Here is a 26,244-nt window from a genome sequence, read left to right on the forward strand (position 1 = left end):
TCTACCCTTTGCCTGGTATATTTAACCACATCTTCATTACCCTATCATCTAGATGATGAGTTTTTCCTCTGGATCTCACTTCAGTTGTCATTTCTTCGAGAATGTCTGTCCTGACCACTTACCTGGTTATTTCCCAATTGCATACACTTACAGTTTTATGTAGCACAGATAATTATAAGCCTAACCACAGTTGAAATTTTGTTTTTCTATATGTCATCTCTATTATATTTCTCCCTAAGTAGTGTGTAAGTGTCACAAAGACAAGGATCCTGTCTGGCTTTGTTCTTTATTATGTAAGTGTCACAAAGACAAGGATCCTGTCTGGCTTTGTTCTTTATTATGTCTGCAGTATGTATTATACCTGTTCAAGAGTACCTGGCACAAATTGGTGCTCAAAAAATTTGAGGAATGATGGGTGGCACAGTCAGTTAGGCATCTGACTCTTGATTTCGGCTCAGATCATGATCTCAGGGTCCTGGGGTGGAGCCCTGCATTGGGCTCTGCGCTCAGTGTGGGGTCTGCTTGAGATTCCCTCTCTCCGTCTCTCTCTGCCCCTCCCCCCGCTCACGCGCGCTCTCTCTCTTTCTCTCTCTCTCTCAAATAAATAAATAAATCTTTAAAAAATGGTAACTGAATAAATAATTAGCTTTTGTATCCTTTCAAGACCTAACAGAGTGTATTAATTTCCTAATGTAGGTCCATAACAAAGGCAGTTAGTGCTGACATAGCAAAGTACCACAAACTGGGTGACTTAAGGAAATTTTTGCTCTCACAGTTCTGAAGCCTAGTATCTGAAAGGAAGGTGCTGGCTAAGCCATTCTCCCTCCAAAGCCTCTACGGAAGGATCTTTCTTTGCTTCCTAATCCTGCTTCTGATAGTACCAGGTGTTTCTTGGCTTATGGTAGCCTACCTTCAATCTCCACCTTCATCTTCACACGGCCATCTTCCCTGGGTGTTGGTGTCTGTGTCCAAAATTCCCTTTTCTTATAAGGACGGTGGTCATATTGGGTTACAGGCCCACCCTACTTCAGTATTATCTCATCTTATTTTGATTACATCTACAAAAACCCTATTTTCCAGGTACTGGGAATTAAGACTTTCATATATCTTTTGAGGGGGAATACAGAGAGAGCACAAGCAGGGAAGGGCAGAGGGAAAGAATCTCAAGCAGACTCCCTGCTGAGCCCAGAGCCTGACATAAGCCTCGAGCCCAGAGCCTGACATAAGCCTCCACCCCAGGACCCTGAGATCAAGACCTCAGCCAAAATCAAGAGTCGGTCGCTCAACTAACTGAGTCACCCAGGCACCCCACATAACTGAGTATGTTCTAACCGAGGCCATATATATCCTATTTCCAGAATACCTCCAAACTACTTTTTTGCATTTCCGTGGAACTGATCATTTATACTTGAATGTTCAATGTAGTTTAAGTCCCTTTTCATCCTGTGCAAATAGTAGGTGTAATGAAAAGACCTTTTCAATTTGTGTTCTAAGACGAGCATTTTAATCACAGTTCTGCCATCTTAACCTTGCTAGACCTACCCTCCTATAGTGTAAAATGCTATTAACAATGCACATATTGTGTTGTTATTCTCAGGACTAAAAGGGGGTAATCTAAATCATCAGACACATAGGAAATGTTATATAAATATCCATTTCTTCTTTCACGTGTATGACAATTTTTCTACTGCTTTATCTGAAAACACACACACACATACACATGCGTACTATAGATAAAGTATATATACATGTGCTTATACAGTATCTATATATAAATGTGTGTGTATAAATATATATATTTGCTCTGTCCATGTTTGCTATGAAGAACATGGGAAAATCCATAATGGGAGCTAAAGCGTTAAGCCAGGAATTAGTCATCTCCCAGGTCCTCATTCATAACTCACTCTTAGCTTTTCTGTGATTCTAGAGGATGTTACTCCCTGTCTCTGGACATTATATGTAAAATGAGACGTCCCACTTCAAAAGGCAGATCTGTAGGACCACATAATTAAGAATGAGAATAATTCAGCATCAAGGCAATTGGCCATATCAGACACTTAGGTGGGAGACAAAATTGGCCACCACAATGTTTTCCTAAGAGTGTTCAAGAGTATTAATAAAAATGTTGAGCAATAGATACATAAAGGACAAAACCAGAAACTTTGTGAGTTAACCCCACAATTAATTATACCCAATGCCTTTCTCTCTACCTCTAGATAGAATGTTACATAATAGAGCTAAAAACAAAAGCCGACATGCTCTAAAACCTTGTGGTCTCTAATAGAAAACAAAACATTCATTTACTCTGGGGATTCTTAAAAACATAGATCAATAGAATTCTGCTAAGCCAGTGAAGGATATGCAAGCAAGGTGCTCGTAGATATGGTCTTTAACTGAAATTTCTCAAGAAGTTTCTTGATTTTTAGGAAGAGAGGGAGTGTATGTAGAAGTTTCAGCTGAATTTACAATGCTGATCCTACAGACATCTAGGTCAGCATAGAATTTTGCCAGTTTTGCGAGTGACCTCTCATGAATACAAAGTTAACATGAAGGAGGATGCTTTCAGGCTGAGATAAGAATGTTAGGGTGAGAGTCTTTTAGTTCATTATTTATTCATTAATTCAACAAATATCTATTGAGTGCTTACTGTCTGTCTGACTCCATGCCAGACACTGAGAACACAGCCAAGAATCATACGTTAAGGTCACTGTTCTCACAGAGTTTACATTCTGAATTCTGAGAAAACAAACACTATAGCTGTGATCTAAACGATGAGTTGGGGGGCAGGGGTGAGAACAGAAGGATCATTTGAAGGTTGTTGTAATAATTCATCCAGAAGATGATGGAAATGAAGAGCGATGGCATATTAGCCCAAATTACTACTCTTCCTAACTTCAGTACTCATCCCCTCCATAGACACAACATCTACCCGTACTGTTATGTAGCTGATGACTCCCTTCAGTGTGATCTCATATCAAACTTTGTCCCTGTGCTAGGCTATAAGCACCTTGACAAGGAGCAAGAGATTCATAATAATACTAACAATGACAATAATAATCTTACTGTGATCACTGAGCATTTACTATGAGCTTGGCATTACACTCTTATCTCATATAACCTTCAAAAACACTCCCATGAAATAGATACGATTTTCTCCGCTTTACAGATGATAAAATGCATTTGGAGAAGCAACTCATTTATCTCTGTGGCTCCAGAGCTTTGGATCTTATCCATAATAAGTCTCCAAAAATGTCAAACAGTGGGTTTATTTAATTGATATAACCAAAGCATACTATTTGCTTCTGTTTCCAGTTCTGATTATTACCTTTCTTGCTTGCATCTCACAACCTTCCACTATGACATCATTCAGGCCAAAAACATTACCTCAAGTTGGGAGGATTGGAAAATAACAAGATATATATATATATTTTTTTCTTTTGGCAAATGTCATCTTATTTTCAAAAAACAACTTATTCTACTCAAGGTCAGCACTTTATTTGGTTCAACATTTTGTAAACAGACATAATACCTCTCAAGAAATAGTAAAGGAAGTCCTTCAAGTAAAAACAAAAAGACACTAAACAGCCACACAAAAGCATATGAAAATAAAAGCTTATTGGTAATAGGAAATATATAGACAAAGAATATTGTAATCCTGTAACAGTGGTATGTTAATCACTTTTTTAAAAAGACTTTATTTATTTGAAGAGAGAGCATGAGAGAGAGAGAGGGCTCATGAGCAGGAGGGAGGGGTAGAGGGAGAAGCAGACTCCCCGCTGAGCAGGGAGCCCCATGTAGGACTCGATCCCAGGACCCTGGGATCACGAGGATCATAACCTGAGCCAAAGGCAGACACTTAACTGACTGAGCCACCCAGGCGCCCTATGTGAACCACTTTTATTCTGGTTTAGAAGTTAAAAGGCAAAAGCAAAAAGAAACTATAACTATAAAAATATGTTCAAGGATCCACAATATAAAAAGATATAATTTGTGACATCAATAACCTAGAAAAGAAGAGCAAAAGTGTAGAGTATTTGTATACCATTGAAATTAAGTTGTTATTGGCTAATATATTATTATCACTATATATTGCAAATATATTGTTACCACTATAAGATGCTTTATGAAAATACCATGCTAACCAGAAAAAAAAATTACCTATAGAAGATGCGCAGAAGAAAATGAGAAAGAAATCAAAGCATATCATTACATAAAATCAATGAAATATAAAAGAAGGCAGCAAGAGAGGAAGACAGGGACAAAAAAGCTATAAGACAGACAGAAAACATTTAACGAAAAAGCAGTAGTAAGTCCTTCCTTATCAATAATGAATTGAATTGAATTCTCCAGCTAAAAGACATAGAGTGACTGAATGGGTAAAAAAAAATTAAAAATATCCTATGTTCATGCATTAGAAGACTTAATATTGTTAAAAGGTATGTAGTATGCAAAGCAACCTATAAATTCAATGCAATCTTTATGAAAATCCCAATAGTGTGTTTGGCAGAAATATAAAAAATAACCCCAAAATTCATATAGAATCACAAAGGTCCCCAAGTAGACAAAATAGTCTTGAAAAAAAAGCAAAGCTGGAGACCCCAGACTTCCTGATTTGAAAACATATTACAAAGCCACAGTTATCAAAACGGTGTGGTATTGGCATAACCACAGACATATGGATCAATGGAACAGAATAGAATGGCCAAAAGTAAACCCATACATATACAGTCAAATGATCAATAAGGGTGCCATGCTTCAAATGGGGAAGATAGTTTCTTCAACAAATGGTGATGGGGAAACTGTATAACCACATGCAGAAGTATGAAAGAGGACCCTATATTACACCATACATAAAAATCAACTCAAAATGGGTAACAAGACCTAAAACCATAAAATTCCTAGAAGGAAACATAGGGGACCCCTTTCATAGCATTTGTCTTGGCAGTGATCTCATGGGTATAACACCTAAAGCACAGGCAACAAAAACAGAAATAGACAAGTGGGACTATATCAAATAAAATGCTTCGGGCACCTGGGTGGCTCAGTTGGTTAAGCGACTGCCTTCGGCTCAGGTCATGATCCTGGAGTCCTGGGATCGAGTCCTGCATCGGGCTCCCTGCTCGGCGGGGGGTCTGCTTCTCCCTCTGACCCTCCCCCCTCTCATGTGTTCTCTCTCAAATAAATAAATAAAATCTTTTAAAAAAAAATAAAATAAAATAAAAAATAAATAAAAATAAAATGCTTCTGCACAGGAAATAATCACCAGAGTGAAAAGGCAATCTACAGAATGGGAGAAAATATTTACAAGCCATATATCTGATAAGGGATTAATACCCAAAATAAATAATGAACTCTTAAAATTCAATACCAAAAAAAAAAAAAATCCCAAGTAACCTGATTAAAAATGGACAAAGGACTTGAATACAAATTTCTCCTTCAAAGAAGACATAGAAATGGCCAAGAGGTACATGAAAATATACACAACATCACTAACCATGAGGGAAATGCAAATCAAAACCACAAATGATATTACTTTGTACCTGTTAGAATAACCGTTATAAAAAACAAACAAACAAACAAACAAACAAACAAAACCCCAGAAAATCAATGCTGGCAAGGATGTAGAAAGATTGGAAGCCTTGTGCACTGTTGGTGGGAATGTAAAATGGTGCATCTCTTATGGAAAACAGTATGGAGGTTCCTCAAAAAATAAAAAAAGAAAATGGGCCTATCACATGATCCAGCAATTCCACTTCTGGGTGTATATCCAAAATATTTGAATCAGGATCTCAAAGAGATATTCACACCCGCATGTTTATTTGCAGCATTATTCACACTAGCTAAGAGGTAGAAACAAGCTAAATGTCCATTGACAGATGAATGAAGAAAATGTTGCCTAGACATGCAATGAAATATTATTCAGCCATGAAAAAGAAGGAAATATTGTCATGTGCTACCACATGGATGAAATTTGAGGATATTATGCTAAGTCAAATAGGTCAGTCACAGAAAGACAAATACTGCATGATTCCATTTATATTAAATAGAATGGTGATTGCCAGGGGTTGGGGGGGAAATGGGAAAGTGCTAGTTAATAGGTATAGTTTCAGTCAAACAAAGTGAGACATTTCTAGGGATCTGCTGTACAACATTGTGCTTATAGTTAACAATATTGTACACAAAAATTTAAGAGGGTAAATTTCACATTTTTTTTTTTTTTTAACCACAATAAAAATAATTCCAAGATAATTTCTTAGGGGGATTCATGTGCAGGATGGGAGTGGAAGGAGCTAGACAAGCTAATTCCAAATTATAAATGAAAAAATAAACATACAATAATATCCAGAAAATGTATATAAAAGAATCGTAATGAGACAATGAAAGTTTTCTCAGATCTTACAACATAGTCTGAAGTTGGTAGCTATTTAAAAAAAAACAGATTGGGACGCCTGGGTGGCTCAGTCGGTTAAGGGGCTGCCTTCGGCTCTGGTCATGATCCCAGGCTCCTGGGATCGAGTCCTGCATCGGGCTCCTTGTTCAGCGGGGAGTCTGCTTCTCCCACTGCCTGCCGCTCCCCCTGCTTGTTCTCTCTCTCTGACAAATAATGAATAAAAAATCTTTAAAAAAAAAATAAAAATAAAAAATAAATAAAAATGGACAGATCAGTGTAAAATAACAGAAATAGAACCACTGTGATAAACATAGTAATTCAATAAAGTAGTGGGAACATGGATTGTAAAATAAATAAATTCCATTAGGGCTCTTTACCTGGGAAAAATATTCTCTGCAATAACAACTTTCAAATGAATCCAAGATTTAAAGTAAAAAAAATGAAAGAAAAATTGGGAAAAAATATGAAAGTTTTTTTTTTCAAATTTGGAATGTGAAAGACCTAAGTAAAACAAAAATACACCGAAGTCATTAAAATTTATAAATATGACTATATAAAATCTAAAACATCTACATGGTAAAAAATAATATAAATGAGAATTAAAAACTAAGAAGCCAAATAGGAAAAGAAAATTTACTACACATAAAAGACAAATATTTCCTTTCAGATAGATAGATAGATTGACAGTCAAATAGAAATGAGTATCTTACAATTCAGTAAAAAGAGCAATCCTCTTTTTGGAAAACAGGAAAAACACATAAGAAAAAATTCATAAAGACATAAAAGTGTTTTTTAAACATGAAAACCTGCTCAGTCTCAGACAAAATAAAAATGTATGAATATTCTATGTAGACGAGAGTGTTAGGAAAAGTGTATATAATTGTGTACTTTGTGATCACAAATTATTTGGAGGCTAATTTGGTAATCTCTTTCCTTCAAACTCCATCCATTCTACTACTAAGAATTTACCCTAGAGATAAGCCTAGAGATAAGAAAGTGTCAGACATGTGCAGACAATTAAAGAAAGATGCACGTGTTTAAAAACATCCCAAATCTGGGTGCCTGGGTGGCTCAGTTGGTTAAGCGACTGCCTTCCGCTCAGGTCATGATCCTGGAGTCCCGGGATCAAGTCCCACATCGGGCTCCCTGCTCGGCAGGGAGCCCGCTTCTCCCTCTGACCCTCCCCCCTCTCATGTGCTCTCTCTCTCTCTCTCATTCTCTCTGTCTCAAATAAATAAATAAAATCTTTAAAAATAAATAAATAAAAATAAAAACATCCCAAATCAGGGCACCTGGGTGGCTGAGTCGGTTAAGCATCTGCCTTCGAGGTCATGATCTCAGGGTCCTGGGATCAAGCCCCACGTTGGGCTCCCTGCTCACCAGGGAGTCTGCTTCTCCTTCTCACTCTCCCTCTGTGCTCTCTCTCTCTCTGTCTCTCTCAAATAAATAAAGAGCTAAAAAATAAAATAAATAAATAAAAACATCCCAAACGTCCCTCAGTCTCCAAGATAGGTGACCAAGCAAGGTACGGAACAGTGACTATAGTAGGTGGTCATCGTGCAAAGGAAAAAAATGTGCGCACATAGGATTGTCTCTGGAAGTATTCGCAACAAACTAGTAACAGGGATTACCTGAGAATGGGCAGGAGACAGAGGGCAGTGGGTGAAAATGAGACTTACCTTGTTCCTGTGTATACTCTTTTAAATGTTTATCTTAGGCACGAATAAGCATGCACTTGATACACATGAATACCCAAGGTGTACAACAATTGGAATTGATCAGTGAATGGGAACAAATTCAGAGGTAGCTCTATGGATTTACAAGTTTTCCAAGAGAATCTTCCAAGTGTCCTTGAGGTGTTCATTCATTACAGCACACGGCAGTATTATACATGAAAAGAGCTGGGACCGCAGTGCCTTGGGACTTCTGGCAGGAAAGAGAATGGTTTGTTCATGTTTGAAATATGCTCAGATTTATCACTTGATTTCTAGAATTTTATACTGCAAGGGACCTCGACAGTTATTTGGTCCAATATCTTTGCTTTATCTTTGCTTTATTCTCAAACACTGAGCCCAAGAAGCTGTCTAGCAGATCCTATGCAGCACAGTGGGGCAGAACTCGCCTCCTGATTGTTTGGCCATAAGAGCATGGTGAGACTGATGTGGATCATCAGTTTATGATTCTTGGGGGTTTTTTGTTTTGTTTTTTGTTTTTTTTTAAGATTTTATTTATTTGCGAGAAGAGAGAATGAGAAACAGAGAGCATGAGAGGGAGGAGGGTCAGAGGGAGAAGCAGACTCCCTGCTGAGCAGGGAGCCTGATGTGGGACTCGATCCCGGGACTCCAGGATCATGACCTGAGCCGAAGGCAGTCGCTTAACCAACTGAGCCACCCAGGTGCCCCTGTTTTTTTTTTTTTAAGGGTCATTAACCAGTGGTTGTACTTTATTTTTTTTTATTAACACATAATGTATTATTTGTTTCAGGGGTACAGGTCTATGATTCATCAGTCTTACATGATTTTTTTTTAAATTCCAGTTTTCATCAGTCTGACTCTGCCCTTAAAAAATAAAGAGTCAAATAACTCATTTAGAGTTGCAGAAAGCACTACACTAGTTTACACAAGCACACAATTTTTGTAACCTACGTCTTTCCCTCTAGCCTTTTCTAAAATGTAAGTCCTTTTCTGTTTCTCTCTTTAAAACAAGTCAGTGTCATATTTGCTTAGTTGTCATAATATTAGTTGTTGTGTTGGTCAGTCTCAAGTGATTGGTTTTCCTCTTGCGCAAAATCTTAAGTGTTACGGATTATCCTTGTCTATGTGTGTTTTCCCCTCCCTTCTTTAGTTGTTGAGAAAATACTTTCCCTCCTTTCCTCAGTGTATGGTGATTCTTGTTTTTCTCATTGTGCAAAGAAAAAAATTAGAGGCCAACTGTACAGTTCCAATTCTTCAATAACAACTGTGTTTATTTGCCTATGGTAAGGCGCTCCAGAGGAGCATTTTCTCCTTACACATTATTTTCTTCTCTGATGATAATGCTACTTCGCTCTAGAATGGGGGTTGGTGCTTACATCACCAGCACCATCAACCCCAACTTCTACCCAATAATCTGAACAAATAGAAAATGGTGGAGGGTGAGTGAAGGTCACTGTCTCCACCTGCTGAGACAAAGCTCCTTCCCTCCCTGGTCCCCCCTACTCCAGTCAGAGGAGGAAGATGAGGACAGGGAGAGAATAAGGGTGACCACCATGGGACACAATGGCAAGAGATTCACCCTGGGGGTCATGGTGCCTGTTTGGCCCTATAGTTCTTGGAACTGCTTCAGTCTAACACTTACCTTCCAAACTCTCTGACATTCTGTGCAATTTGAGAACCATTTAACTGGGTTAGGTCTGAAGTCACGAGGCATGTCTATTCTGTCAATCCAAGAGTCAGGACACCCGAATGTTAGCTCCTGTTGTCACATCTATTACATACGTTATGAGGGGCACGTGGAGCCAGCTATATCAGTCACTTGGGTGGCAACGAGAATTCTCTAATTCCTAACATTCACAATGTAGGCTTGGACCACATCAGTGTTTTCAAACCGACACAATTATAAGAATCCCCTGGAGGCCCTCTTGAAAACAAAAGATTCTGAGCTCTCACCCGTGGAGACCTTTACTCAGAAAATCTGGAATGGGGCCCAAATTCTGTGTTTTTCACAAGAAATCCTCAGTGGTTATTATTATTGAGAAAGTGTCAGAACATTTCCAGAAATTCTCCAGACCCTTAAATGCTACGATAACTTCCTCTTGCTATTGTTCTCTTTTGTCTATTGTGTTCTTCTATTTGACATTGTCCTTCCTCTACCTTCACAGGTTTTACACATACCCAGGCTTATTTCCCAACCCCAACTAACAATTGCTGGTGGACAAAGGGCTTCTGTTCTTTCATACTGTGCCCCGCTGGATGGTTCCCATTCTCCCCTACACATCCACTCTCCACCCTTCTCCACCTGATCCCTGCTGTTGGAAGTGAACTTTGGACCACATCAGTGGGCTCCTTTGTCTTCCGACTTCCAACTGGGTTTAACCAATGGGAGGCATCAACAAGAGAGGAGAGAATGGAAGAAGAATAATACTGGATTATTGATAAACCTCACCCCCAGCCCCTCTTGATTACTCACAGGATCACTGTGGGGTGGCTGTGTCCTTCCATAGCCCTCGTGGGGGCCTTTCTTATAGAGAAGACCTACTGGGATTCTGTCAGGTGTAAGGCTGGAAGCATTGTAGCCCCAACACTGTTGCTAGCCCCAAGTTACTGTCCTACCTTTTATAGATACGCCTTAACCCTTCCCAAGCCTTTTTTACCTTATTCTTTTTTTTTTCTTTTTAAGTAAGCCCTACACCCAATGTGGGGCTTGAACTTAAGACCCCAAGGTCAAGGGTCGCATGTTCTAATGACTGAGCTAGCGAGGAACCCCCACCCCAAGCCTTTTTAAATAGTCCCTTTGTTTAAACTTCCTCAGTTACTCTGAATATGTCATCTCTGCTACCAACACTTTGGTTGGGACCATGATTTACTTTCTCTCTTTCCTATGTGCTATTTATATAAGAAGGGCTTTCTTGTTTCTTATTAGAAATAATAGAAATGGGAGATGTAGAATTAGAAATGGAAAGAATAGAATTCTAGGATTTGAATGGCTTTCAATTTATCTGTTGCAGCTTACCGCCAAATGCCAGAATACTTCATAAAATAGATCTGCTTCATCCGGTTCATTACAACTTCTCAAATATTTGCTGGCAATTATCATTTTTCCCCCTCTAGGCTAAATATTATCAATTCAATTCCTTTGACAATTCTTCATGTAGCATGGTTTCTAGATCTTTCTCCAGCCTGGCCATTCAGTATGGACCTCTGGGTGCGTTCTTAAAAAGTCTAGAGAAACATTTGCAAAGTAAGCCAAATGTGGACCAGAGTCTCACCTAACTGGAAAAGAACCCAGACCTCTGTAACCGAGAGGCATATGGGAATAAACGGGTGCAGCCCGAGGCTCTGGCTATCAAATGGAGCCTAGATGGAAAACAGGTCCATAGGTGGAGTCCCTGCTAAGGGGGAGGCACATGTCCCCACTAACATTTGGCATGTTACGGTTCCACTCTTGAATTTATGCTTTACTTTTTCTTCTGTACTTTTTTGTTTCTACTAAGGGGGGAGCAGAAATGGAATTCTAGTCAGGCTAAGAATTAAAATAAAATTTAAAAAAATAGGAGTGCTTTAAATTCCCATGGTCTGGAAATCCACAGTCTCCTTACCCCCTACCAATCCAGATGCCTTCCTTAGGCTTCCAGTCTTCTGGCCAGAGGTCAGTAGGTCATTTGTGCAAAATGGTACAGAGCCTGCAGCACAAGACATTTTCTAGAGTGCTGAGCTCCTTGAATTCTCATTCTTAGACTCTGCAGGCCTCAATGTCCTGGAATTATCACTGCCACGAACCTTACATTACCTGATTCAGGTGACCTAGAGGATCCAAAGTGAGAAATCTTTGTCCTAAATTACAGACTAATTTACTGGTCGAGCCAGGATTAGAACCCAGATCTCTTTCCTCTCTATAATCCCGCCTCTCTCTTGAGTTAATTTACTCCATTCTTTTACCACAGATTACAAAACTGAAATGAAGAAATTAATACAGCTAGTACCCAAAGCATCCAAGTCAGACAGAGGCAGCCTTTGAATTGCACAATTGCCTTGAAAGTACTGGGGAAAGATAGCTATGTGCACATTACATTTGACACAACCTCAAGGGTGAAGCAACCCATCATTTTATTTAGAGGGTTCAACTACCTGTCTTTGCATCTGAATCTAAACTTTATAGCATTTAAATCTTGTCAATTAACTGAGCCAAGGCACTAAAAGGAAGGTTCACATTATCAGATTCCTGAGTTTAAATCACCAGTCTTCCATCAACATAAGGCTGTCCAGTTTGTACAAGCTGCATAGGACCTCAGGGATAATCCAGTTCAATAAAATTTAGACCAAGAATGTGCAAAATTTACTAACTTACAAAGCAGAATCAGGCTTGACTCTTATTCCTGTGCTCTTTCATATGCACTGTGCTTGTTTCCTGGAGGACTGTGCCTTCTTTGTTTAACTGGCTCTCAGAACAGGGCATCAGATATTTGCATATAGCATTTAATACAACTGCATCATTAGATTCAAGGTAAGTATCTCCTTTATTAAATGAGAAAGGGAAGGGAGTGACATAAATGTCATCTTAAAAAGCTACTACTAATTACAGGGAATGCCTACTACAAACAGATTTGAAGGACTTAACAAACAAAATTCAGAGAACTATCAATGAATTCTAACCAGCTGATAGGAAAAGGTGGTCAAGTTTGAAATGCCCTAACAAAAGTCAATTTGCATCCACTATTCCAAGCTGAACTGTATGGCAAGAGAGAGTCTGACACTAAGAGAACTCTTTGTAGCAATTTAGGGAAACGACTGTGTAAGCTGAAGAAACTGTAAGCTGAAGAAACCCACTACCGAACGGTGCTGAATTTCAAGACTCTGGCAGATCAATAGGGCAAAAGTAGTCAAAATTCCAGCAGATGCTGTTGATGGCAGAACCTCTGGTGCATCAGATGATCCCAAATTGAGCAAGCTCATGCAATTCCAGGTGGCTGAATGCCTCCCAGGGACAAATCACCGTGATATCTGCAAGAGAGGGAAGAACTTGTAAGCCAACCTCTCCCCCTGCCCCTCAGAGCCTCAAGAAGACTTCTTTTGCTCAAGAAGACATCCTTTGGGCAGAGACACCTCACTCCTCTCTCCTATTCATTGTCTCAGTAGCCAGGAAGTTATCTAGAATGGCTCTGCCACCCAGGAAGAATTTGACTGATTGCTTAATTAATCCCTTGCAGGGTTCTGATGCCCCCAGAACAGGCCCCCCTAGGTAGGCATCTTCATTGGTTTCATTCTATACCTCTTTGGAGAGATGACCCAAGGTTTTTGACTGGAGCTAGCCTGTGGGGGTGGAGGGGTGCTGGTCACTGATCAAACTGGGCCTCCTCAAAACACAACCACTATGGAAGGAACACGAGTGGAATTCTAGTCAGGCCAAGGCTTAAAATGAGAAATAGAAGCATTTTAAATTCCCATGACCTGGAAATCTACTGCCTTCTTACTCCCTACCCATTCAGATGCATTCTTCTCTGACTCACTTTTTAGTTCCTTTACATATTGAAATGTCTACTATATCCAGTCACATACTGAGAAGTAATCTCAAGGCATCTGCTAATCCAATTTTTTGCTTCAAGCAATAAAATATTATTATCCCTGAATTACAGAGAAGCTGACTAGAACACAAAGAGATTAAATACCTACAGAAAAATCAGAGTTATAGAGATGGGACTAAAACCAACTCAAAGATCTCAGATCTCCCCTCAGTATAAAGCTCTTTCCAGTATTCCAAATATGTTGGCAGAGTTAAGCATATCCTCCAGAACCCAAAGCAAATCTGCTAGTCTTATGTACATCTGGCCAAAATACAAAAGCAGTTGATTTAGGAGAATAGCAAATGACCTTTATAAAATAGCTGGAAAATGTATTTGAGATCTCAGGAGTGGCATTTAACTCTTAAAAGCAAATACAATGAGAATTGCCTGGTAAGGACACTGATTACTGATTACACCATTTATCAAAAGTGTACTGGATGAGTTGAAAACATGTCCACTCAACAACCTGCACAATGGGGCACCTGAGTGGCTCAGTCTGTTAAGCGTCTGCCTTCGGCTCAGGTCATGATCCCGGGATCCTGAGATGGAGTTCCCTATCGGGATCCCTGCTTGTCAGGGATCCTGCTTCTCCCTCTTCCCACCCCCTCTCATGCTCTCTCGCTCGCTATTTCTCTCTCTCTCAAATAAATACATAAAAATCTTAAAAAAAAAAAAAACAACCCTGCACAATGGTGTTCATAGCAGTATTATTCATAATTGTGAAAATTTGGAAGCAACTAAACATCTTTTAATAGGATAAGCAAATTGTGATACAGCCATAGAATGAAATATTATTCTGTGGTAAAAAAAATGAACTGTCAAGCCATATAGGACATGGAGGAACTTTAAATGAGTAAATATTGCTAAGTGAAAGAAGCCAGGCTGGAAAATCTATATACTGTATGATTCATGACAATCTGGAAAAGGCAAAACTTTTGAGAGTAAAAAGATTCGTGGTTGTCATGAGTTTGTGGAGGGTGGGAGAAGGGATGAACAGGTGGAGCACAGGGGATTTTTAGGGCATCTATTCTGTATATACCTGTAATGATGGATACACAACATTGTGCCTCTGTCAAAACCTGGACAACACGAAGAATGAATCCTAATATAAGCTGTGAATGTTAGTTAATAATAATGTTACCAATACTGGTTCATCATTTGTAACAAATGTACCACACTAATGCAAGATGCTAATAATAGGGGAAACTAGGTACAGGTGTATGGAGGAGCTCCATACTTTCTGCTTAAGTTTTCTGTAAACCTAAAACAGCTGTAAAAAATAAAGTTCAGGGTTTTTAAAAGGAAGATCCAGTTGTTTTCATTCATATCCAACAAATCAAATTATACTAGCCGACTAAAAAATATTGTATTGGAGTGCCAGAGGATATGTAAAAAGAGGAAGTTGGTTAGGGAGTGGTTTGTCTGGTAGAGTGAAAAGGTTCTCCAGGCCCCTCCCTTGTTTCCAGTACCTCACTCTGTGGCCTCAGATTGTCACTTCATTCCTCTCTGTCTCAGATTTCTCTTCTGAAGAAAGGATGAAGTTGGGATAGATGAACCCTGAGAATCTTTCTACCATGAAAGTCTACAACTCACCATTAGATGTCCTCAAGTGTTGTTTAACAGAACAAGAGGATTTAGTATCTTTGGACCTTAGCTTGATCTCTGTTAGAGTTTTTGCCTCTGGGCACATATGTACTTGCTTAGGAGATTAAACTAAGCCCCACACTTCTATGTCTTCAAGGATCTGCTGCCTTAGCTATTTCTTGTAATTTTTCATGGCCCTTTGAGGCCTAAAGTATGGATAGTGGTGAAGTTCCAAGTGAAAGTCCATGGCCTTGGGTGGCTCACCTGTTCCTAGCCCCTCCATGCCTGGAATGTCATCTCCAAACCTATGGGAAAAAAAGAAAAATTAGCTGACATCAGAGTGAAAGGATCTCATACCGAGAGCTTCCTGACTAAGGGGGAAAGAAGAGGTTTAACTTTCTGTCTTTGAGAAGTATCTTTTATTTGCTTGACCTGGGGAAAAGATAAAGTCACTCAGGCTGGTTTCAGACAGTGTGTCCCTGTGGAGAGATTTTCCCCTCCTAAAAATTTAGCCTAAGACAACTGAGAGCCAAATAGAACTATCCCTGGGGCAATTTAGTCAAGCTCCACTTTTAAAAATAGAAATTGGAATGAGGGTCGCCTGGGTGACTCAGTCGGTTGGGTGTCTGCCTTTGGCTCAGGTCATGATCCCAGGCTCCTGGGACCCAGCCTCACATCAAGCTCCCTTCTCAGCGGGGAGTCTGCTTCTCCCTCTCCCTCCGCTTCTCCCCCTGCTTGTGCTCTCTTGCGCTGTCCAATAAATAAATAAATAAAATCTTAAAAAAGAAAAAAAAAGAAATTGGAATGAAAACACAGTACGAAAGACATTTAAATGATTAATTCATCCATTTGGTTAGCTACCCAAAAGCATTTATCAAGCATTTACTATGTGCCAGGCATTGTATTAAGCATAGGGAATTGAGGAAAAAGCTAATTTTCTCTGACGAACTTCAGTTTCAGAGAACAGGCGTAAATAAACAAATGTAATGTAAAACAATACAGGTTATGACAGCTGAATGTACAAAATGCAAACATGGAAGCCATGATCACATTTGTCTAAGAGAGTCAGTCATGGCCTCAAAAGAGAAATTAACATATGAGAGTATGTTAAATAAGTAGGATTTTGCCAAGAAGAGAAAGAGAAGAATAAAGAACTGAAGACTTAACATTTGAAGCTATAAAAATAAACCCTATGTTCTGGAAATGGAAAGTGTTTTAAAATCAAACCACAAGGTGTACTGGTGAAGAGGAGTGGTCAAGAAAAGTCTGGAAGGTCAAGTCAAAGGTTGCTGTGACAGGCTCCATTTGCCATGTTAAGTGTGACCACAAACCTGAGGGGTGAGAGAGAAAGCCTTCCAGGGCTAACAACGTGATTCAGCAAAGATCGTTGTAGAGAGGAAAATAGAGGATGGGGTGGAAATCTTTGTAAGTCTATTTAATATTGGGAGCATTAATTTCTCAAAAAAACAGAAAGTCTTCTTTTTCATTTTGGTCTTACCCTTTCACACCTTTCTTAGGAGGCTTGCTCTTGAATTGGCGAGTCTGTCTCTGCTTGAACTTGGGGGGCCCCTTGCGTGGGGTAGTGGGACCCTGCTTTGAAGCTGGAGGAACCAAAGTAGCATTGTCACTCATTCTGATGTCCCTGGGTGTCTGATGGTTCTCTTTCAGGTTCCTTAGATGGTGAGAGGAAAAAAAAAAAGGCCCTTCAGGGTACAGGGACCATTGCTTCTTAGATCCTCACTGGAAACGCCAGAAAAGCTCAGGACTTTGTGTGCACAAAAGGGAAGGACTTACCAACTTTTAAAGAGATTTTCAAGAAAATATGGTATAAATCAATGGAGGCACTCAATGTAGTTGGATGTAGACTGACAACAGATAGATTTTTACAAACCAAAAATCTAGGTAGATGCGTTGTGTCAATAAATCATCACTAGCTTCCTCTGTGAATTTATTATGATATGTACTGCCCCTCTGTGATCACCACTTCCACCATCTGTGAAAAGAGGGAAATGGACTAAATGCTATCTATAGTCTTTACAGCACTGATACATTCTTTAAGCTTTAAATATTTTTCCACCCAACTACACAATAACCTGACTCTTAATGTTTATTTCCTCATATTTTATGGGCTTTTTACTTTACAGTCCTTACTTTGTTTAAACCTCATGTAATCAAGATACTTCTTTCCTAGTTCTGGGGAACAATAAAGTAGTCATCTGGACAGGGGAGCTCTGAGCCAGAAACATCTAATCCCCATGTAGTATGTGATACATCCCAGTACACACACACACACACACACACACAGGAAAATCAATGGAAGGTGACTAAGTAGTAATTTTATGCTTTAACTCCATATCCAGACATGAGGTTCTTTAGCCACCCATTTCTCTGAAATGTTCTACATTTTCTCCTATCCAAATCATGGACTTATCCAATATGATTTTCACAGACTTTGATTTTAGCTATAGAAATGTACATTGTCATTCTTCAAGTACAAATAGAGATGCATCAACAAGATAAATTTTAAAAGTAAATATGTTAAGCTAAAGGATGACTTTTCTTCTTTCTCCTTTTCTATCACAAAAGTTGATAACACTTTTCCTGGGAAGGAAGATTCTAAAAAATTTCCAAAGAACTTCTAAGTAGCCTTAATCTCTTACCCTGAGCTAAACCCTTCCATGCTCTGCTACCTGGAAGACTTATTTATTTATATAATCTACAAATTATAGATTTATGCTAATATTCTTAGCTTCAGCTCTCCCTGACCATCTTTGGCCCATGCTAACCATCTTTCTCTTTCTCCACCACACTGAACATGCCTCAAATGTTATACTGTATGACTTCGAGTTCATCAACTTTTTCTTATTACTTTCAAAATGAGTTTAAATTATTATCCTTGCCTAAAGGATATTTTTTTCCTTATCTTCTTTTCCTCAATTACTATTTTCATTTTCTCCTGCTAGTTCTCAACTTCTTCCACAGAAACACATTGACTAATCTGTGACTAATCACCAGGGCCAACCTTTGAAGAGCCCTTATCATGTACCAGAGAGGTGACTGTCATCAGCACTTGGCTGGGTAATCTTCTGTATCCCTTCAACATCCTATTAATTTATGTCTGGTTTTGAAATTCTGCCTTAAGCTTTCCTTGGATTCCTATGACATCCCCAAAAGCAGCCCCAAAGAACTTAAAACTCACACTTGATTTCCATCTTTCCTTGATTATACTTCCCCTTTTTTCTTGTAAATTTCTTTTGCATATTTACATATATAATTTTGAAGTTGCACCTCTAGGCTCAGATGGAGTTCCCGTTCCTGTCTAGGTGTGATGTATTATGTAAAGGGATTCTCTTCAGAAAGAGTTATATAACAGTTGCCTGGTTAATCCCTGGATCCTCATGATACTCAGGGTTTGCACTATAGGTAAGAATTTTATGTTTATTGTGCATTTCATGTATAATATTTCATTTTTGAGTATGTAGGATAATCAACTAACTCACAGAGTGTTTCTGTCATGGATGTGCCCTCCAGTGCTCCCTGTAAAACCTTTGGCAGAAGCAGAACAAATATGACCCTTTCCTGCCTTGGGAGTTAGTCTTGTCCACTACACATATCACCAGAGGCTAAACTTACTCTGCCCATGCTTTCCCAGGAATTAAAAGGGCATCCCCATGCTAAATAATCCTCAATCTAATGTCAGACTTGCTTTTAGCTGTAAGAAGATGTTTCACATTTTTCCTCCCCAAAGTGTCAAGTAATTCATTCCTTTGTGAGACAGAATGGCTTTCTGTTTTTAAAGCAATGTTAGCCCTTCCCCTTTTGAAGAGTATGAACTGTTGTTCTGCAGAAGGAAGTGGATGCAGCAAAGTAATATGTCAAAGCATGGTTTTGTAGGGAACCAGGGTTCATGTCACCTTGGACCCAAGGCAGCAGAGCTCAGCTGTAGGAAGCTACGGAGGATGATCATCCATAAATCCCAGCTAAGGAAGAGCAGTTTTAGAAGGTCCGGAGTCAGGATTTCTGATGCTGCTATTATCACCCCAGACTTCCAGGTCTCTCCTTCTCAGCAAAGATATAAGCAAATAGACAATTCTATTGTTGAAGGGCTAAGAGAGGGGGTGAGGAGGAGATAGGTGCAGGAGTGGTTTCCCTGCGCTGATGGGGTTGGGCCCATAAATGTCACCAGAATCCTGCTGTGGCAGAGAGAATCAAATAATGTGGAAAGCCAAGAAAGACCCAAACCAAAGCCATGAAAAGACAAAAACAAAAGTCCAGCTAGTACCTTCTTTCATACTGGAACAAACAAACACTTTGACCTCCGAGGAAGAAGGCTAAGCCACCCACACTGCGCTGGGGTCATTCCAGCTGCTCTTGATTCTCTTTCTCCTTGTCCTCACACTCTCATGTCCTCCCTCGTGTATTTTGGTCTTTTTCAAGCACACCCTGGGAGTAAAGAACTGTTTGTTCTATGGTCATTTAGTGCCCCAGATCCCTCCTTTCCCAGAAAACTGGAAACCACAAAAAAGGAGTCAGTTTAGGGTTCTTTCAAAATGAGTTTAGTAATCAAGTTTTGCAGTGACCTTGTAATAATCAAATTTTACTTATTAGCTGGCTGCATGACATTATAAGGCAATTTGGATGTATTTCCTTCATGTTTTCTCCCAGTTTCATTCCTGGCCCCAGTCCAGGCCCACTGGTTCAGTGTGTTTTCTTCCATTTCTTTATTTTAGAGCCAGATCAACCCTCCACCACCCACAAAGCCTTGCAATTACAACCTACTTCAACCCCAGAAGTTGAGAAATACTCACAGAGTTGAATGTTGCTCCTATACACTGCCCAGTTGCCTTCTTCAAAGTAGGTGAATAAAGGATCTTTGCATCCTGATTTATCTCCCTGTAATACTCACATGCTTCGTAATCCCACTGTTATGAGCTTAGAGTACCAACCCAGGTGCAAAGAAGTTAAAGGAACAAGGGGTGAGACTGGGACAGGCTTAGGAGTTTTCTGATAATTGACTACTCTCACAAAACTGACTTGGGCTCTCCTTTGTCAATAAATAGGTATTGAAACCACAAATGCACACAAAGTGTTGATATCCAGGGGTATATTTGTAGTTTGTGATTCAATATCTCTTGTCTTCCTTCATTCCCACCATTAGTCCTTGCTATCTCCCATTCCATCCCTTTCCCTGACACCCCAATCATAAGTCAATCCCCACCGCAAACACATCATGTCATAATTCTTATGGGAAAGAGGAGAGTGAATCATAGTGTCCCCTGCTTCGGTGGGGACACTGGGATGGTGATTGTGTGAGCAATGACATTGAAAAGTATAAAATATCTGTCCCTAATAGGTTCTGTATATATTTCCTCAGTAAAATGGAACCACAAATCAAAAATGACACAAAACTCAGTGATACTTGACAGAGAAAGAGCCCAACTTATAGCTGATAACTGTTAACTGATGGCATTTATTTGAAAATTGATTGCTGGATCTTCCATATCAAAGGCTTCAGGGTATAAGGCTCAGGCTACAATTCAATTCATTGGTACACTGGCTTCAGTCTTTCGATTACACTGAGCCACTAGTATTAATTTGTACATCACTTTATATAGACCTTAGTCCATATGCTAGTATCATTAAGCTCTTTTGAAAAATTTATCATAGAGAAATAAAGTGGTTTATTCAAGACTGCATATAAAGTTAGTAATGCAGCCAGGATCAAGGCCCAAATCTGGGAACACCTTGCATATTCTGCTATCTTCCTATTATACTACAGCAAAGCAGAATAGACCAAGATGCATGTGTTGTTGGTGTCTCTCAGGCCTTACCATGACTTGTAATGTGCCTTCCCTAGATTGTTACTTGTTAGAGAATTGCACTCCATAAGATTATAGAGAAAGAAAGTCAATTTATCCTTCCCAGGAGGGGAAAGATTCTAACTGACAGCCCCAAGCAGATTACATGGGCAGCTAAACAGCTTATGGGGTTTTTTTGATAAGCTTTCCTTTGGTCTTCACCAAAATTAGAGGAGTTTTGAAGCAGGAAATGCATTGCAGAGCCAGCAGAGTGTTTGGTGTCTGGATGAGTCTTTCCACTCTCACCTCTGTGTCTCCATTACCATTCAGACCTTCCTCTACTCTTAGACACCAGGCACATAGATATTGAGATTCTTATCTGTGAAACCCTCACCCATTCTCTATTTCATTGTTGAAGAACTGCAACTCATACAGACAGTAAAAAGAGCAATAAGCTGAATGTTCTAGAGTGTTGTTACTCAAAGCGTAACAGCATCCGCACCACTTGAGCATTTGTTAGAAATGCAGGACCTCAGGCCCTGCTCCAGACTTACTAAACCAGAAGCTGTGTTTTAACAAGGTATCAACGTGATTTATTTGCATAGTACTATTGTAGACCCATGTGCAGGCTTGATTTCACCACATCTCTGCTATGTGACAAGATTGCCACCTCTTCAAGTCTCGGTTTCCTCATGCCATATGACATAATGTGCCAAGCTTCTCAATTTTTTCCATCCCAACACATTTGAGAAAGATAAACCACATTGATCAGTAACAGGATTTGTAACCGGTGATTCTCAGTGTTGGAGGAAGAGGGAGGGTGTTGTACTATGACTCTTCTCCTTCCCAGGGAGAGCCAGAAGAATGGAATGTGAGGAGTGAGATGTATGACCAAGTATATAGTTTGAAAAACTCTTCTAAAGTGAATCTAATTTAGCTCTCAAGGATTTATGATTAGAAAATTCTTAAATTGCGGGGCGCCTGGGTGGCTCAGTTGGTTAAGCGACTGCCTTCGGCTCAGGTCATGATCCCAGGGTCCTGGGATCGAGTCCCACATCGGGCTCCCTGCTCTGTGGGAAGCCTGCTTCTCCCTCTCCCACTCCCCCTGCTTGTGTTCCCTCTCTCGCTGTGTCTCTCTCTGTCAAATAAATAAATAAAAAATCTTTAAGGACTTAAAAATTTATTTTCCATCCAGTTCTGGACCAAGATGGAATAAATATACTTCTCCCCATTCCTCTGCTAAGTATAGCTAAAATTCCTAGATATTATATATAGAACAAACATAAGAGTATTTTAAAAGGTCAAGAGAAGAAGAGAGACCAAATAGGGAATTTAGTGCCCTAGGAACAATGTGGCAGTAAATTCCTTGAGTTCTCTGTTAGTTTTGTATATCCTGAACTAGAGGCAAGAGAGGCAGCAACCCAGAAACACAAACAGAAGCAGATAAAAAAAAAAAAAATCCTCTCAAAAAGCCTACTCTTTCTAGACAAATGACCAGAGAAGATGTAATCTAGTAAGGCAGAAATAATTAGACAAAAATCACCCTATGCCATGGAAACAAATCCAACATCAACAAATCCAACATCATGGTGGGGGTGGGGGGAGGCCAATATCAACCCCATCAGCACAAGTTGAGTAACCAGATTTCCATCCTGGCCCAGCTATAATTAGGTAGCCCTACCCCACCCCCACCTGAGTAGTATCAGAGAAGGTCACATGGGGATCTTAGACCTTCATCTCCAACCAGTGATAATGAGGTACCCTCTTCCTTCCTACCAGAATGGTGTCAGAGGAGGCCAAGTGGGGAATTTTCACCACTATTCAGCAATAACAAGGTCCCTAAAGAAGAATAAAATGAAAATTTTAGAACTGAAAAATACAATAACCAGCATAAAAAATTCAATGGATGGGCTTGACAACAGAAAAAAGACAAAAGAAAGAATCAGTGAACCTGAAACTAGAACAACAGAAATACCCCATCTGATCAAAAGAGAGAAAATAAATAGAAAAGAAGAAGGAGACGGAGGAGGGAGAAGAGAAGAAGAAGAACAATAACAACAACAACAACCACCACCACCACCTCAGAGACCTCAGAAATTAAAAGATCTAACATTCATGTCATCAGAGTTCCAGGAGAGAAGAAAAGGATGAGGCTAAAACAAGTACTTGAAAAAATAGTGACTGAAAATTTCCTAAATTTGATGAAAGACATAAGCCTATGGAATCAAGAAGCTATCAAACTCCAATGGGATAAACCCAAAGAAATCTATGCCAAAGCACATCATAATCAAATGACAAAACTAAAGACAGAACAAATTTTGAAATCAATTTAAATATATATATATATGTATATATATATACATATACCACCTTACCTAGAGGTAGAAAAATGGAATGACGGAGGATTTCTCATCAGAAACCACAGGGCCAGAAGAAAGTAACACAACATTTTTCAAGTCCTGATAAAAATAGAATTGTCACCTCTGTCTGTGAATTTATCCTTCAGGAAGGAAGGGAAATAAAGACATCCTAATAAAGGAAGACTAAGACAATCTATCACCAGAAGACCTACATTAAAAGAATGACAAAGGAAGTTCTTAAAACAGAAAGGAAATGATAATGAAAAAAAGAAATTTTTGAACATCTAGAAAGAAAAAACAAAAAAAGAGAAAGTGTGGGATACAAGGGGATGTGTGGAAGACAGGAAACTCAACCACATTCAGCAGGGCTTGTGGAGACTTAAACATGGTTCAAGACACTGTGACGTTCTAAAAATCTGGTCAGTTTGTATCTTCAGGGACTGTATCCATTATTCCCTGTTCCAAGGGACTGTTCTTTCCAGCTGTTCCTCTACTACTCCTGCTGTCACTGAGTCTTAGAGGATTTGAGTTGCCTGGCTCATCATCAGCAGTAAGTACACACTGCCTCAGTGAGAAAGAACGAGTCTACCAGGTTACTTAACTGGTCATTGGCTAGCCTCATTAGGGCTGACTTTTGATCAGTTGTCTATCTCTGATCTCATCAACCAGGTAATGGAGTCACATGGCTCTAAACAAGGTGATTGATGACCAAGACATTTCTCTGGATGAACCTTGGTTGTGCTGGACACACTAAGATTTCAAAGACATAAGAAATAAAGCCAGCAGAAACCTTGCTGGGAAAAGAACAAGAATTATTGGTATATGTAATGACATCAATGAATATGAAGCACATTTTCCTCAGTGAAAGAATCCAGAGTTGAAAGGCTCTGATAGTATCTGATTTCATTAATGACATTCACAAAAGACAAAACTATGAGGTTGGAGAACTAATCAGTAGCGGCCAGGAGTTGAGAGAAGTCGACTGCATGTAAAGGGACAACGCAAAGGATTTTAAAGGGTGATGAAATTATTTGGTATCTTAATTGTAGTGGTGGATCTACAACTCCATGCATTGGTCAAAACACACAGAGAATGAGTTTTACTGTATGCAAATTTAAAAACGAAATATCATAAAACTCCTTTTAAAAATTATGTTTCATAGTTCTATAATTCTTGGTTCTTGATACTTGCTGAAAGATGGGAAAGTATTAATCACATACAGAAAGAGAGTTAAAGGGCAGGTACTAAGTAATTAGAAAGTAATTAAAATTTTAGCTGTCCTATAAGCTCCTTACACAAGTGCTAATCTCTAATCCTTCTTTAGTGTTTCTTAAAATACCTTTGAGTAGGAAGACACACATCAAAGACACATTTCCTCTACATTTGGATTCTCCTAGACTGAGATTCCCACTCTGATTAATACACAGCGGACTCCAGAGAGGAACACCCTAAATGTGAAGAAGGAAGGTACAAAGCTGTCTCCTCCTTCTCCTACTATCCCATGATATTTATGCATTTTCCAGAACAACATTGTTAATCTTGAAAAAAATAACTTATTAATTAAAAATACAATACTCCCTTTCAGAAAATAGAGAAGAGGGAACAGTTCTCAACTCGTTTCATTAGGCCAGTTTTACCCTCATAAAAATTTTTAACACTAAAACCAAAGACAGTAAAAAGGAAAAATACTGACCAATCTGTCTCATAAGTTTAGATGTAAAAATCCTTAACAAAATATTAGCAACTCAAATACAGGAATATATAAAAATAATAATACACATGATCAAGTGAGATTTATTCCATGTACGCAAGACTATTTAAAGCCTAATCAATTAACATAATGCACTATATCAACAGCCTAAAAAGAAAAATCATACGATCATATCAATTGACATAGAAATGCACAGAAAATGCATTTGGCAAAACCCAGTGCCCATTTATGATAACTCTCAGCAAACTAGAAATGGAGGGGAACTTATAAAGAGCATCTTCAAAAAAACACACAAAAAAACAGCCAAACAAACAAACAAACAAAACCCGACAGTTAACCTCATACTTAATTGTGAAAGACTGAATGCTTTTTCTCTAAGATCAGGGACAAGTCAAGGATGTGTGCTCTCATCACTCTTATTCAACATGGTACTGAAAGTTCTGGCCAATGCAATCAGGCATGAAAAAAATAGAAAGCATATAGTTTGGAAATGAAGAAATGAAGCTGTTTCTATTAACAGATGGCATGATTGTCTACATAGAAAAATCCTAAGGAATCTGCATTTTAAAACTATCCTATAACTAATAAGTGAGTTCAGCAAGGTTGAAGTGTATTAGACTAATACAGAAAAATCAATTGCATTTATACATAACAATGAATAAATGGAAACTGAAACTTAAAAAGTAACATCATTCATAATTGCTCTAAAGAAAATGAAATACTTAGGTGTAAATCTGACAAAGCATGCACAAGATTTGTATGGTTAAAAACTAAAAAGTCTAATTTTTAAAAAAGATTTTAAAAGAGAGAGAGAGAGCAAGCACGAGCAGGGGGAGTGGAGGCAAAGGAAGAAGCAGGCTCCCCGTTGAACAAGGAGGCTGATGCGGGACTCGATCCCAGGACCCTGAGATCATGACCTGAGCCAAAGGCAGACCTTTAACTGACTGAGCCACCCAGGCGCCCTACAAAATCTAATTTAAAAGAAATCAAAGCAGACCTAAATAGTTGAAAAAACATACCATGCTATGGATTAGAAGACTCAACATAATAAAGATATCAATTCTCACTAAATTGATGGATGTTTACTGCAATTCCTATCAAAATTCCAGCAAGGTTTTCTGTAGACATAGATAAGTTTATTC

At 39.0% G+C, this 26,244-nt stretch overlaps 1 protein-coding gene across 4 annotated transcripts in view; it reads right to left on the reverse strand.

Moving 5' to 3' along the window:
* Window positions 1-12,586: 12,586 nt before the first annotated feature.
* Window positions 12,587-26,244, reverse strand: part of PDE6H (phosphodiesterase 6H) — a 34,806-nt gene continuing 21,148 nt past the window's right edge. For all 4 annotated transcript variants that reach the window (XM_035028158.1, XM_035028160.1, XM_035028159.1 and 1 more), the window contains 3 exons: window positions 16,732-16,905; window positions 15,498-15,538; window positions 12,587-13,089 (listed from right to left, as the gene is read on the reverse strand). In XM_035028158.1, coding sequence (XP_034884049.1) covers window positions 13,013-13,089; window positions 15,498-15,538; window positions 16,732-16,905 — 292 coding nt within the window. In that variant the 3' untranslated portion in view covers window positions 12,587-13,012. The remainder of the gene's footprint in view (window positions 13,090-15,497; window positions 15,539-16,731; window positions 16,906-26,244) is intronic.

The sequence above is a fragment of the Mirounga leonina genome, unplaced genomic scaffold (genome assembly GCF_011800145.1).
Source record: "Mirounga leonina isolate KUSES-001 unplaced genomic scaffold, KU_Mleo_1.0 Mir_201, whole genome shotgun sequence".
Classification (NCBI taxonomy): Eukaryota; Metazoa; Chordata; class Mammalia; order Carnivora; family Phocidae; genus Mirounga; species Mirounga leonina.